This window comes from Haliotis rubra, unplaced genomic scaffold, assembly GCF_003918875.1.
Source record: "Haliotis rubra isolate DU_JTF1 unplaced genomic scaffold, ASM391887v1 Scf72, whole genome shotgun sequence".
Classification (NCBI taxonomy): Eukaryota; Metazoa; Mollusca; class Gastropoda; order Lepetellida; family Haliotidae; genus Haliotis; species Haliotis rubra.
Genome location: NW_025767435.1, coordinates 2,631,477 through 2,647,149, shown reverse-complemented (window position 1 = coordinate 2,647,149; position 15,673 = coordinate 2,631,477). Strand labels below are relative to the sequence as shown.

Genomic DNA, 15,673 nt, shown 5'->3' with positions numbered 1-15,673 from the left:
TCAGAGACTAATTTATCAAGAACTTTCCATGCCGTTTCAGAAACGTAAATTGCCAAGTCGCTGAACCTGACCATCCAATCCATGATATATTACTAAGGATACATTCTAATCTGAAAGCAGCACTGCCCCAATCCGAGACACTTCACTTCCATCGCCTCTTGTCGAACATTTGTCGCTTTGGACCTACCTTGGCGTAGAACTCTTTCTGGGAGTTGCTGAGTTTGGTCATCAGGTACTTGACGATGTCTTCCTTCTCCGCCTCGATGCCGCGACATATGGCGGAGAAGCCATCCTGTTGGCACAAAACCGCGAAAACAATCACCAAACTACTGTTGTTACCTGTTCGTCAGTGCCTTGAGGTTAAACAAAATGCATTGACATGATAAACAACATCCAGGTCCCCTCCCATACACGACTATACACTCTGTCGTGAGTGGGTGACGTGAGTTTAACGATGTATTGAGCAGGATCTCACGGCCCACGCCTGTTACTTTGGCCATTAACTGATTCTGTGGCTTGCAACCCAACAGCAACAAGAGGTGGATCTGCATTAAAGCATCTTCGAAACGAGTTAACACATTTCTGCGAAACACGTTGAGGCTTGGTAACGTATCACAGTACTAAGGATGAGGGTAGTAACAACAGTAGCAGCAACAGCAGCAGCTACTCACATTGTCCTCGATTAGGATGTCTGTACCCTGTGCAACCAGCTTCTCCGTCAGCTTCAGGTCGCCCGTGACGACGGCGATGAAGAGGGCAGTGCAGCCATTCTGAACACAAACCATACCATTCCCAGTACACTGCGAGATGTTTTCGACATAATCTTTTCGATACTAGTATTAAAGCAACAGATTCAAATTTTGATTTGGTCGTAACATGGTTGACTCATTATAGGGGATCGAATCGAAAAATCTATATCAATGGCTTAATGCGACAAGCATATATTTTCAACTGCAATTCTACACGGAATCTAAAGTGTGATGGTAATAATCAAAAGATTGCTAAATGTCCATCGCAAGACGATAACGTGTATTGATGGAGATAATGACGTTACGCACAGCGTTGCGGCTGTTGACATCGGCTCCGTTCAACAGCAGGAACTCAACACAGCCCTCCCACTTCTTCTCCGTCGCCAGGTGCAGCGCTGTGGTCCCATACTGTAACAGTGACGGCAATGACGTTAACAACACGAACATCATCAATCCATCACGTACGTCCATATCAAATATATACTCTTTTCAGAACTATGTTTATGGAAAATATTGACACTTGATTTTATGCTTAGAAATGTCGATTAAGAATTTAATTTAATTTAAGAATGGGAAACATTGATTGCTCACCTTCATTCATGACAAATTTAAACCGAACCATGAAGTGTCAGTTACGCGATTGAATGAAGCTGCGTGGATAGAGTCCAGTGTTTGAGTACTGATTTCAGCACTTCTGATAACCCAGAGAAAACACTCCTGACTACGAAACGCACAAAAATATTACTTTTGAAATGAACACGTTATTTGACAGAAATAGCCAACTATCTTTACTGTTTGAGTAGGCAGTGAAATAACAAAATGAGTCAGACCATCGTTAATCGCCATGTTCATCTCGGCTACATTCGTGAAACTATCGATTTTGTCTTGAAATATATAGTTCATATATGTACCTGTGCAAATATCGCACATATTGTACTGTTGCGTCGTCAGCAGTGGTGACGTCATTCGAATTAAATTGTGACGTAAAGTCGGAATGACGTCACACTACCAAGAGCTAAAGAACGTTTTCATCAATCGACAACTGGATCCACACTCCGGCGCTCTGATGACTTCGCATAGAATCACTGCCACAGGCTAATTTGCATATCATGTGACCGGACTTTTCTCTTGTTTGTAAACAAACGCACATATACGTAAATCAGAAGAGAGTGACCTTATGCATGCTTTTCCGATGCGCTTTTATATTGTTTTACATTGTTATATAGATATCCTTCTACAATTGCAACAGTCAGTCAAAGTTACTCCATCGCTTGCTCTGCATGAAGCTTCTATGACAGCACGTGGAACCGCATAACCTATGTAAACGAAGGATCGCTACGCAAATCGAAATAGTGCATAGGCGGACCCCGAAGGGGAGCGCACCCCTACACCCCTGCACCCCCCTTCTGGATTCGCCTATGCACTATTTCGATTTGCGAATAACCCCATCCCACCCCCACCACCCTTTGTCCTGAAAGTTTATTAAATGACCATTCCAATTCAACTTAGTATGAAACACGAGTTCTGATTGGTCAATGCTATAATTTCCGACCGTATAATCAGCATATACGGTCGCAATTTGAAAACCGATTCACCAAAACCTTAGAAAGTATTCCTACGCATTTGGGGTAACGTTGTTTTTCAGGGCATTTTCAGAAGCCATTGGTCAATTAACTCCCCTATCCAGTTAAAATGAGTGGAATTTGTGTCACAAAAGACAAAACAGCATCATAAATTTAATTTTAAGTTCAAACAACTTACTAGCAACGGGCTGTTGTCCCAACACTGTTAGATCATGAAACAAGATTATGACGTCATTATGGAGCGTGACGTCACCTACAGTGACGTCATTTGACAACAGAACTGATAATGGCCCGTAGTTGAGGAATCAACGGGCCGCTCATTTCTGTAACTAGAGGGCGGTTTCATCATAATTCCGTCTATTTTATGTATAATACTATGATCTATTCATCATTTTCAGATTTAGACGGTGTGCACATAATAAACGTGTGTAGTTTGAAAAGGGAACTACTTTTTCTGGCGATGGTGTAAGTTCAAGGAGTGATATGATTAACCTTTGACCTAGAGGAACTTTGACCTGGTTTAAATAATGAATTTCTTTCACGAAAAAACAGCGTAAAACGAGTTGAATTAGAATGGGGATAACTGTACTGTGTTTGACGAATTGGGGACGTATACCGGTGGTTATTTAGCCGCAAATTTAGTTATATCGGCGACGCTCTCTTACGTCCCCAATTAGTCAAACACAGTACGCGTCGCCGGTATAACTAAATTTGCGGCTATATAACTACCGGTATACGTCCCCAATTCGTTAAACACAGTACAGTTATCCCCTAATTGAAACACGGGTGAAAATGAAATGTGCACCCTCCCTTTTCTCAATAGTGTATGCACCCCTCCTTTCTAAAAAAGCTGTATCCGCCCCTGTAGTGTGACATGTTTTTGCATATTTTCTCAGTGAAAGTAAACCATTCTGTCAGAGAATACCAAGTAGATGTGAAGACTCGTCAAAAGTGAAAGCGCTAAGAAATTTATACAATATATTGAATGGACTATGCAAGATGTGAGGAATCGTCACATTTCTCTGGCCTGTGGCAGAGGTACTATGCTGGTCGCATGGAACTCTGGGTAGGAGAATGAGGCGGGATCGTGATCAGTAGCCTTTTTTTTCTACAGCGGAGCTCAAAAGAACGACGAACTGGTGAAAATATTACATTCGCATGTGTCTCATACTGATGCTACAGAACGAGTCTCGGGTCATTATATATCTTCTAGAGCGATGGGGAGCAATTGTAACACATATTTTTTATACGTTCTACATTATAATAACCTATATAAAGACAGCTAGTCTCTAGCCTCTTGAGAAAACAAGGACGCCATTTACACAATGACAACGATACTCACTTTGTTAGCCTGGTTAATGTCAAGGTGACCTCTGTAAGGCCACACCTTGTTGATGATATTGGCGTCTCCCGTTACTATGGAAATCATAAAAGCGTTGTCGCCTTCCTGGTTTAAGAAGAAAGAAAGACACACTCACTTTCCGAACACATTTGTGAATTTGTACATGAGAATATGAAATGAGTTAATCACTCATACACTAGTTTCTGTCTGGTTACCATGGTTTCCTTTGGTGTTTTCAACGATTGTTTCTCTTACAAGCGTATATATGTGATATACAAGGCAAATCCACTTCCATTTCAAAAATTTCCGGTGTCCCCCGCCGTGATATTGCTGGAATATTGCTAAAAGCGGCGTAAAACTAAACTCAGTCAGTCCATTTCAAAAATTAATTCATGTTTCAAAGAAAGTCTTTTGTTGAATATTTTAGTACCGTTTCTGTAACTTTTTAATCGCGTGCACTTCGCTTTTCAGCAAAGGAACAGGAAAATAATATTATTTCGGCACTGCGAACATTATTTCAACTCGGGCATATATCCCTTAATCACTTGTACCTCGTTGGTTATTCTCTAAATGCTTACTGGTCAGAAGTGGGACGGACGTTTTGTCATATGCATACATTTCTCGATGGAATAATTTAGAATACAGCACCACAACTTCTCGTGAGGACGATCTCTGCCGTAGGTCACGTGTCATTAAGACAAGCAACCAGTTTGTGAGAACCCGTCGGACGCGAACCCGCGACCTTCGGATTGTTAGCTCGACAGCTAACCGACTGAGCTACGTCCACACTGTTGCACAATGTGCAAATTTATCGAGTCATTCCTGTGACGTCACGGAAATGAACGGAAAGAGTCGAATAGGTCACGGACAATTACGAATGCTACGGGTAGACTTGGTGTCTCGTGATTTTATTCTCCGGACAATTGCCGAATGGATCCGATGCCATTTGGCACACTCGTCCCATTCCGTAATCTACAAATTAACGTGTGGCGTGGAATGAGCCGATATGCCTCAAACTGGAAAGGGTTGTTGACGTCAGGCGTCAGACGTAGATTTCACGGTGCATGCATGAATGACGCGCTTTTATATAAATCGGTGATTTTGTGACAGAAAAGTGATGTAGGGAACACTGTAAGGATAATGTGGATCGCACTAAGGAACGAGGGAGACATGAGCATGTGTAGTGACGGCACTCCGGTGAGTTAGCCTTCGAATCATTACTTTACAAAATTTATGTTGCGTGTGAAAGAGGCTTGAGTGCAAATTCCAGACCAATTTCCATTAGCCCAAAATTTCTACATTAACCCATTTCATAATGTACTTTCGACGTTTTTGGTTTCCCGTTTTTGTGTGAAAAAAAAGTATTAAAATGCAAAAAGGAAAAACAACAAATGGTACTCACGTATTACACCGGACATGTACCTGCTATATTGGATTAGGTCCCTAACCCTACCTAACCCTAACCCTAAACCCTCAGCCCTAACCCTAACCCTAACCCTAACCCCTTGAAATAATCCTAATAAATAGAATGCATTGACCGAACCACCGGACATGTACCTACTATATTGCATTAGGTCCCCAACCCTAACCCCAACCCCTAACCCTAAACCCCTAACCCTAACCCTAAACCTAGTCCTAGTCCTAGCCCTAGCCCTAGCCCTAGCCCTAGCCCTAGCCCTAGCCCTAACCCCAATCCCTTGAATTAATCCTAATAAATAGAATGCATTGACCGAACCGGCACAAACACGACTGACGTGTCTAGTGTAATGCATTATTACCGCGTCGAAAAATAAAATACTAATAAAACACTTTTCTATGTAATGGTGCAAATTACTGAATGACAAAAATATATATGTAAATTAAAAAAATTACAAAATACAAAATACACAAAACATAACACCTCAGCAGCCCGTAATACAAATAAATATGAGCGTATTAGTGAAAAAAGAAAAATATTTCAAACTGGTGCTTGCAAAATATTGCGCATCCGCCGGTATACAACTACTGGAAACTCTCAACATCGTTGGGCTTATGCAATGACATAGCTCGTAGAGATGAAACACCAGTGAGCGGAGCTTATACGCACTCGCTGAGCCAGACAACCGTGTTGCCATGCAGGCGTCATAGGGCATTGTTTCGAGAACGTGCTTTCGAACAAAATCACATTACATTACGTTAAAGGGTATTATGACGTATTTTTAAAGTTTGTGGTGCTGTATTCTAAAGGTAGGCCGAAACAGCTAAAAAACCGACCATGTCGCTCGTTAATAACTGACATGCATCGTGACGTCGGTTACCAAGGCAGTGACGTCATTACAGTGTTACGTCATGCAAATATTGTACTACAGTACAAAACTCTTCCGCAACCTCTTTATGAAACCGGTTTCGGTTTGAAACCAAAAAATAACAAAAATACGCTATTTTGTCAATGTAATGCATGTAAGAAGTGGGTAATAAATAAACTACCACACTCGGTCTCATTACATACGAATTATACGAAACTCGTGACCTCCCTATGTTATCTGACCTCGCTTTCGCTCGGTCAGATACCATAGGAAGGACACTCGTTTCGTATAATTCGTATGTAATGAGACCTCGTGTAGTATTCTCTATATGTGCACTAGTGCACATATCACTTTAGCCTGTGACGTCATTAAACAATTGAACATGACGTCAATGAACAAGGCAGTCACACTTGCTTACCGTGTTTTACTGCACAAATGTGCATGAATAAAATGGATAATAAAGAAATTATTACGCTAGCAAGCAAAATTGTGTAATACAAAATTTCACACAAAGTTTCGTATAAGTCGTACGACACACTTGCTCGTGTAATAATCTCTGCATATGGCGGGGGGTTGTCTTGACCAGACAATCCAGTGATCAACAGCATGAGCATCGACCTACGCAACTGGGATACGATGACATGTATCAACCAAGTCGCCTCTTAGGACAAGCATGGGTTACTGAAGATCAGTTCTAGCCCGGACCTTCACGAGTGTATAAATGAAGGAAGGAGAGTGTGCTAGACAACTAGAAGGCTGTGGTCGAATTAAGATTCGTGTGCTCTAGGCCTTTTTTAAGTTGAGCATTCTGTAGAGGAGAAAATTTAGTAAACTTTTGAACATTTCGCAATAGTTTAACAAAGGCGAAAGAAAATGAAACTTGTGTGATGTAACTTACGTAATTTTGTAGCGTCACTAACGCCCCTTTCTTCAGGAGCAGCTCTGTGATTTCCATGAACTTTCCTCGCACCGCTTGAATGAGAGGATAATTCCCATCCTGAAACAAGGGATCATGGCGGAACATTCTTGTCATATGGATCTTTCCCGAACCCCAGCTCATATTTCCACTTGTTTGTTTGTTTGTTTGTTATTTACACTGCACTGCTCAATATGTCGTCCAGTAATCGACATCATGAGCATGCATCGAGGCACTGGGATCAGGGTGCCGTTGTATGGAACAACCTTAGTACTAAGACTGTTCTTAGTACATTCCATGGACTCATTGAAGACCTATTGAAAGGTGAGGATCCTCCGTTTTGTATCCCTTGTGATGAAAGAATCACGGTCAAGCATGCCCTGCTTGACTGTGTTGAATATTCCATCACAAGGGATATCTATTTCAAATCACAAACTATGAAGGATCTTTTTAGTAATGTAAGTTCTCATTTAATTATTGCATTTTTAAAAGAATTAGATTTGTTAAATGATTTGTAAATAGATAAATGGTATTTTAAACATGGTAGTATAAATTTGCAACTGCGATTGTTAGTGGCTGTATCCTCGAAGGGGTTGAAGTATCGTAAAATTATTGTCCTCCTCAGAGGGTACGTAAGTCCCAAAACTTTCAAAGTTAAATTTTGGCTTACCCGATTTTTCAACGTAGTATATTTGTTCCTTTAAATTTCGGCTAAACTTGTCCTACAATCGCCAGCGGCTGAAGGGATGGTGTAAATCCAACTAGGGTCCATGCAGGTAGCAAAGGCACTGTAAGTCCCCATGGTCCCTAGTATGGTGATCTACCTTTAGTTGTTGGCGATCTATAGCCCAGTTTTACATTGTATTGTCCAGAAATAATTTTCTACTTTTAAATATATATGCTAGCTAGTTTTCACTCAATCTGTGATAATCTAGTGGTTTTACTGTCCTTCGTTGACAGGGTTGTATATATTATATGTATGTATTATGAATTTAGAACTAGTCACGATATGGCTGAAATACTGCCGATATGACTTTAAATCTTAACTCACTCACTCACTCACATTTCAAGGTGTGGGAGTTACGGTCACCTCAGCGCTAACTGATAGCGTTTTGGCCTCTTGAGACAAGTAAGGTTTTATCACACAGTAAATAAGACCAACATATGTATAGAAATCTCGCCCATAAATTCTTTCAAGACATATCCAAATTTCATGAAATGTAAAACGACAGGTCAAAACGGTTTCCGGCCCCAGTGACGTAATTGGCGAACGTAGTAGTGAGGGCATTAACTTGAATTCCAAGTTACCCAAAACAAGGGATATGCATGAGAACAGTTTGTTTTACAGTTAGACGTTTCAAATTGTGTAACCGGAACCCGTGACCTTCGGATTGTTAGCCCGTCAGCTAACCGACAGAGCTACATCCACGCTGAACATAAAGAATTTTCTGGATTTCATCTTCTTTTTATTCTTTGATACAACGTTTCGGGGCCTGTTCCGGTCCCATCATCAGGTAAAACTAATGAACAAGAAGATGAAATCCAGAAAATTCTTTATGTTCATCAAATAGCATCTTCTAAAATGCAAATCAAGGATCTACATCCACGCTGTTACACAAAACTGGTTACTTGTCTTAGTGACGCGTGACCTACGACAGAGACCGTCCTCAAGAGAAGTTGCTCCGGTGGGGCTGTCATTAATGCTGAATGGGTCGTTGTCGGCACGGGGACTACAGATACGTTCCCCTGATACGTTTTTATGTACAGAAACATACATGGGGTAAACATCTCTAGTCCCCGTGCCGACAACGACCCCTTCAGCGTCATTAATTGTGTTTTCGGGGCGTAGGACATACCGGTGACTGACGGTTGACGTTGTCGTTGGCTGTGAGGAGGCAGACAACGGCGTCCTTGTGACCCACACTGGCAGCCAGGGCGAGTGGAGACATCCCCAGCTGGAAGAGACAGGAAGACAGGATGAGTGGAATAAATCTAACTCCGCTTTGCACCTCCCTACCCAGGGTGTGTCGCATATTCGAACGAAGCGGATTGTTCTGTCTAACATCAAGGCAGACAAGTCCTTTGAGGAACTGAAGAGCGTCATATCCCATTATGCCCAAGAACGTCACGTCCGTGTAACGTATGTCCGCCTCGTTAAGAAACGGACCCACTTCGATAAATCTGAAACATAAACTGTACAAGTTAACCTGCCACTAAATGATTATGACGTCATGATCAATGACGAATACTTCTGGCCTGAGGACATTGTGTGTCGGGACTATGTGCCATGGTATCGTCAAAATGATCAGAAGCACCAACAATACAGAGACAACATCTACTAATAACATGGATCTGTACATACTAACTCTGGTGTGTGTGATGGTCGCGCTAAGTGTGTTGACCTGGAATGTGCGTGGTGTGATGCACCAGACCCACAAAATCAACTCTGTTTTACCGGACTATGTCGACGTCATTGCTGTACAAGAACACTGGTCAAAAACAAGCAATATTCAATGTCTGAAAGATCTGAAATGCTGTAGACTTCTGTCCTACATATGTGATGATGTAACTACCTGCACAAGAGGTTCTGGTGGTACTGCTCTACTGCAGAACACTAATTCTAAATGGAAAGCACAGTGTGTACGTTCGTCTGCCAACTGTTGTATTGTTGTTAAGTTAACTCACCCAAATTCCGCCGACATGTATGTGATTGCATGTCGGCTTCCATCCACCAATGCCCTTCACTCTACGTATAGCACGGCACTCGACGAATTTTGTGACTTATATGATGAGCTGTGTGTTCAGGGCGACACAAGTATGCTTGGCGATCTCAACTCGGATATATGTAAGCGATTTATGTGACCACGTTACTAACTTCTGTCTCACTTTGTTAGTACTCGTTACTTAGTGAATGTTATTCAATATACCAGTTCACATACTTTCAGAAGCAAGGATAACATGAACACATCTCTCATTGATGACATCATGATTCCCTCACATTTACTTAATAATGTCACATCAAGTAAAGTAGTATTCACTAATTATGATACATCTGATCACTTTCCATGCGTAGCTACCATACAAATAAATGGTAATACAAAGGCAAAGGTTAAAGAAGCTCATTTTGTTAAATGGGACAAAGCTTCCAGCATTGAGATCTCTTCATGGAAGAACGGTCTCGATAACCTGCTTAACAATGCAGAGATTTGTTCATCAATTCATACAGGTGATGCTATTGAATCATTCAGTACAGTTATAAGCGAATGTATGATTAAAGCCAGTAGTCAGTCTCTACCAGTAGGTAATTTTAAAGTGCGTTTAAAACCTTACTGGAAGCAGGATGGGCTGCATAACGAACATTTTAACATGCGCGTTGATATGAGGCGATGGTTGTGCGAGGATAAGACAAGGGGGGATAATTTCGATTCATATACATCGTATAAGCAGGCCAAGCGAGAATTCCGATGTCGCCATAGACAGTCAAAGCGGGCCTATGCTAAGAATCTGTACTCGGACCTAGAAACTACCTAGGAGACCGATGTGAATACGATTTATAAGTCTGTGCGAAAGCTACGTAGGCACAAATTCGGAGTTGATAAACTTGCGTATGATAACTTCAGTGCCACATCTCCCACTGACATCTGTCAGCTCTGGGGTAGATACTCTGCGGATTTAGCAAAACCGTACGATTCTGACCAATTTGATCAAGATTTCAAACATCGAATTGACCGTGAAATTGTCAAATTAGCCTCCAGCAATGAAACTAATTCATGTGTTGATATTATACTCTGTGCAGACATATCCGTTCACGAAATCACAAGATATGTACAGAAACTGAGTAGAAACAAATCGCCTGGACCTGACAAAATTTATAATGAGCATGTGATGTTTGGTGGTGAGCTTTTGGTAGGGAAGTTAGCACTATTATACAATGCTATTCTCAGACTTCAGTACACACCTGCTGCGTATAGACACGGGGTGATTATACCCTTCTACAAGGGTAAAAAGGATAAATCAAACCCGGCCAATTATAGAGGTATTACGCTTACATCTTGTTTAAGTAAACTTTTTTACTAGAAAGGTGGACCTCCCAAAATGCTTGCAATTTTCCCGATGTGCTACAATTTGGATTTAGGAAAGAACATGGCGCTGTCATGTCGCTATTTACCGTTATTGAATGTGTGCAAACCTATCTTAATAGGGGGTCATGTATCTACACAGCATTCCTAGATAACGAGAAGGCCATTGACCGAATATGGCAATCGGGTCTCTTCGTTAAACTTAAGAGGTAAAATGTGGTTTCTGTTACGTCACTGCTACACTTCCATGTATGCGTGCGTTCAAGGGTGAACAGTCTGATACTTTTGCTGTTAAACAAGACATCGGTCAGGGTAGAGTTATCTCAGCTTGGTTATTTCTCGTGTACATAAATGACCTCATAACTGAGCTCCGGCAGGTAGACACTGGAATATGTATATATAACGTTAGATTGCAATGTGTATTACTTGCTGATGATACTACACTTATTAGTTACAGCCCTAAATGTCTACAACTAGCTTTAGACACAGTTGTTAATTACGCATCCAAATAGCGATTAACCTATAATGCATCAAAAAGTAACATTGTGGTGTTTGAAAAGAGAAGCAAAAAATGCGTATGCATGCTTATCACCTTGGAGATCATGACATACCCCTGTCTGATAGTGTAAAGTACGCGGGTGTTCTTCTCCAAAGTAATCTTTCTTTTAAACTATATATTGATGAGAGCTGTACTAAAGCAAGGCGCACTGTTAATTCCCTCCTCTCTGTTGGTCTAAACAGTAGGAATTTACATCAATATTCAAGTATTAAGATATGGAAAAGAATGACATTAACAACGAGTTTTTATGGCTGTGAATTACTACTCACTTTCCATGGTAAAGACCTTGAAGTAACTGAAAGCACTCAGCGCTACTTTGCCAGGATTGTACAAGGTTTTGATAAACGCTCTCTTCTTGATGCCACCATTGCAGATCTAGGACTCTGGAGCATGGTTGGCTATATAGATAAATGCAGACTACAGCTGCTTGGGCGTCTCTGTAACTTATCATGTGTCCCAATCTGTAAAACAATCTTTTGTGCATCTACCTCTCTCTATTATTCTCATACCAAGAACTTAGACAGTTTATGTGGAGTACTGCTTTCAACAGCTAAGAAATATAACTTACTTCATTATGTATTTCACTACATCTGCAGGAGAATCCCGGCGAAACATACGTAGAGAAAGATTGTAGTAAATGAAATAAGCAACCACGAGGAAGAAGTATGATAATATAAACTATCATGCAGAGCTGACTTGTCGTGATATTCCAAAATCCATACAGCACTTTCACCTCATGTGTTATACAGCATGGCATTGTTATACCCAGAACTGAGAGAAGAATTGCAATATGTAATAAGGATTGGATCCGGAAGAAAACTATCAAAAGAATGTAATGTAATACCTTCGCTAATGATTACTATCACCATGTTATCCTAAACTGTGGATATCTACTTTCAGAGAGAGATGTATTTTTCTCAACTCTAATAGATAATCTTGACATTGACATGTATATCAAAATAGAGATGATGGAAGAGCACGACATGCTGGCATTCTTTCTTGGGGCCAATAACAATGATATTGATGCAATAACGTGGCATGTTACTATTATAGAATTCTCAAAGTATTTGTATAAACTAAAAGATATCCTCAATCACCTGTGGTAATAATCTAGCCAATACCTGACTGTAAATAACCTGTATATATTTGGGGAAATGTTCCCATATTCTATGCATGTACATGTATATATATATGTGTGTGTATGTATGTTTGTTGAGTATTCTGTTAGATATATATTAATTATATAACCATGATGTTTTGAGGATCTTCGGACCTATCTGGAGGAAATAAAGACATTCATTCATTCATTCATTCATTCATACGTTCTGACGACTGACGACTGTACACATCCAGGTAAACATCTGTGACAAAATATCCTAAGAGCCAACCCTATTCCATTTACCACGAAGCTGCTAAGATAATACCGGGGCAAGATTACAGATTACCGGATACCTTCCGCCATCTTTGAAAGCAAGCGAGTTTACTTTTGGTTAGGGCAGGGAGAATAGAAGACGTAGATTATCCCTGGTTATAGGGTTAGGGTAAGGTTTAGGGTTAAGGTAAGCGTAAGGTTTAGGGTAAGGGTAAGGTTTAGGGTTAGGGTAAGGTTTAGGGTTAGGGTTAGGGTAAGGGTAAGGTTTAGGGATAGCGTTAGGGTGACGAGACACGAAACCAGACGCCCGACGCCGCAAACCTCTGTATTTTTAGCGAGACGAGATTTCTGTGTTTTTCAACCGCTTCGTTAAAATTACTGAGGTTTGAAGTGTTCGAGGCCCCAGATTTGGCTGCAACTTATAATATCCTCACCGTTTTAGGGATACAAGCAAGCTAGTTTCCCCTGGTTTTGAACATGAAATTTACGCGCATTTTTTACATATTGCAAATTTGCAGATAAATTAATGTCACCAGTTATTTGAGGCAAAAATAACTATTATGTAACTCTGAAGTAAACTCCTATGTCTTTGACAATTGTAAAGGTGTTGCTAAATGAAACTCACCACGTCAACCGAGGATCCCATTTTCACAATGGCCTTGGCATCTTTTCGTCTGAACAGATCAGTTATGATCCGATACCCTTCTGTCTCATTTATGGGTTTCGGTTTTGGAATTTTGGCAACGGCTCTTCCACCATGTCGTTCTGGCTTTGCTTCGGCTCCTTTATATCTCTTGTCGTTCATCTTCATAAACATAATATTCTTCAAACCATTGGCTTTTGTCATGTTTAAATCATAATGTATACCCTTTCCTCGCATAAGATATCATTGCAACTTGACTGTCAAACGACAGACTGAAACGGCTTCAGAGTTGCCACAGGCGACTTCATTGCAATGACCGTCACAAAGGAGTGACGTCATAATGTTTTGACGTCACAGATCTAATAGCGATCTTACCACACTCCGGCGCAGTGATGACTTAGCATTACATCACTGCAACAGGATAATTTGCATATCACGTGACCGGACTTTTCTCTTGTTTGTAAACAAACGCGCATATTCATAATAAGAAGAGACTGGTCTTACGCAAGCTTTTCGGCGCGCTCTTTACAATGTTTTACATTGTTACATATATATTCTTCTACAACTGCGACAGTAACATTTATGACAGTACATATTTAGATATCAAACTGGTTGCATCGTTTGCTCTCTGTCGGCTTCGATGACAGCACGTGGAGCCGTACAACCTATGTAAACAAAGGATCGCTACGCAAATCGAAATAGTGTTTCATGTTTTAGGATATTTTCTCAGTGAAACTAAACCATTCTATCAAAGATGTTTAATTAGATGTTTACACTCGTCAAAAATAAAAGAGTTTAGAAATATGTACATTATATTGAATGGACGAATCGTCACATCTTTCTGGCCTGTGGCAGAGGTACTGTGCTGGCTTGCCGCATGGAGCTCTGGGTAGGAGATTGCGATCTTACCCCCTGGATGCCGAGGAATTTTACTGGCGCACATTTTAATAAGATCTGAAAAGTGAACGTTGCACGACAATTCCAATTGCGCGGCATTAGATCTATCTACGCCTATAAAATTACCCAAGCACAAATACTTAGGCGGTTTGAAGAATAGACACTGCTAAGTGTTGTCTAAAATTTTGTTGTGGGTTAAAAAATAGTAAATTTACCAGCTAAAAGCACTGTGCGACAATGTTTGTATTTCGCATCTTTACGGAAAGTGTGAGCGGACGAAATACCACCTGATACCTGAACGACATACGTATATGGGCTTGTGTACTTATATATAACGTTATACACTCAATATGAAAACCACCTCCGTGGTGTAGTGGTTAGAGCGTCCGCCCGGAGAGCGGAAGGTCGCGGGTTCGATCCCCGACCGCGTCATACCAAAAGACGTTAAAATATGGTACTTGTTGGTCCCTGCCTGGCGCTCGGCATTAATGGGTACAACAAGGACTGGTCGGCTCGGAGTCGGTATAATGTGTCTGAGTGGGGTATTCATGCTTCACTGCGGCATGGTATCTCAGTGGACTAGCACTATAAAACCAGCTTCAGACTGGGCTAGTACAAGCAGCCGCACATACACATACACACGCATGCACGTCGTCATATGAGCGACATATTCTCAAGAACGACGATAAACCCAATTTCACCTCACCTCAATATGAAAAGGTCATTTTCAGCACTTAAGCTTTGTCTAAGATGATAGTGGTTAGTATCAAGAATTTCCAAGAATAAGCCATTTATTGGATTTCAACGTGAGGGTTGAAGAGGAAGGACATATATGTCCCTCTCGCATCCAGGAGGTTAAAGTGGTTGAACGTAAGTAGTATTCCATATTTTGACGCAGCAATCGTACACACACGGATTTCCTACAACCGCAAAGTAACCAGTATTTTTTCACCACCTGGATTAGCGTGTCGTGAGTGCTATTTAAAGGGGAAGTGTACACTAAAAAACTCACGTTTTTCTTATGTCAAACAAAATGGAATTTTTGAACTTACTGATAGATATGCTTGAAATTATATATACACTCATTTTTCTTACAATGAAGGTATAATTCTCATTATAAGTGCTGAAATGTTTTGCATAATAAGGCCTTTGTTGGCCGAACTAAAAGGCCAGAGTCGACGATGTTTCAGAATAACCATTGGTGATTCAATCAAACAACAACAAAAATACCGGTGATCACAAAAATCT

General features: G+C 40.8%; 1 protein-coding gene across 1 annotated transcript; it reads right to left on the bottom strand.

The window, feature by feature from the left end:
• Nucleotides 1-142: 142 nt before the first annotated feature.
• LOC124259386 (ankyrin repeat domain-containing protein 7-like) lies at nucleotides 143-13,732 on the bottom strand. The gene is made up of 6 exons (XM_046693511.1): nucleotides 13,511-13,732; nucleotides 8,732-8,830; nucleotides 6,858-6,956; nucleotides 1,059-1,157; nucleotides 672-770; nucleotides 143-292 (listed from the first exon to the last, which is right to left on the bottom strand). Exons 1-6 carry the CDS (start codon nucleotides 13,730-13,732, stop codon nucleotides 143-145), a joined length of 768 nt encoding a protein of 255 aa, XP_046549467.1.
• Nucleotides 13,733-15,673: the final 1,941 nt, after the last annotated feature.

Excerpts from the sequence above, each read along its gene's own strand:
- LOC124259386 (XM_046693511.1), bottom strand. The coding sequence starts at position 13,732 with ATGACAAAAGCCAATGGTTTGAAGAATATTATGTTTATGAAGATGAAC. Across the intron at positions 8,831-13,510 it reads TGGGATCCTCGGTTGACGTG|CTGGGGATGTCTCCACTCGC; the intron begins GTGAGTTTCATT and ends TGTCTCTTCCAG. Across the intron at positions 771-1,058 it reads ATGTCAACAGCCGCAACGCT|AATGGCTGCACTGCCCTCTT; the intron begins GTGCGTAACGTC and ends GTTTGTGTTCAG.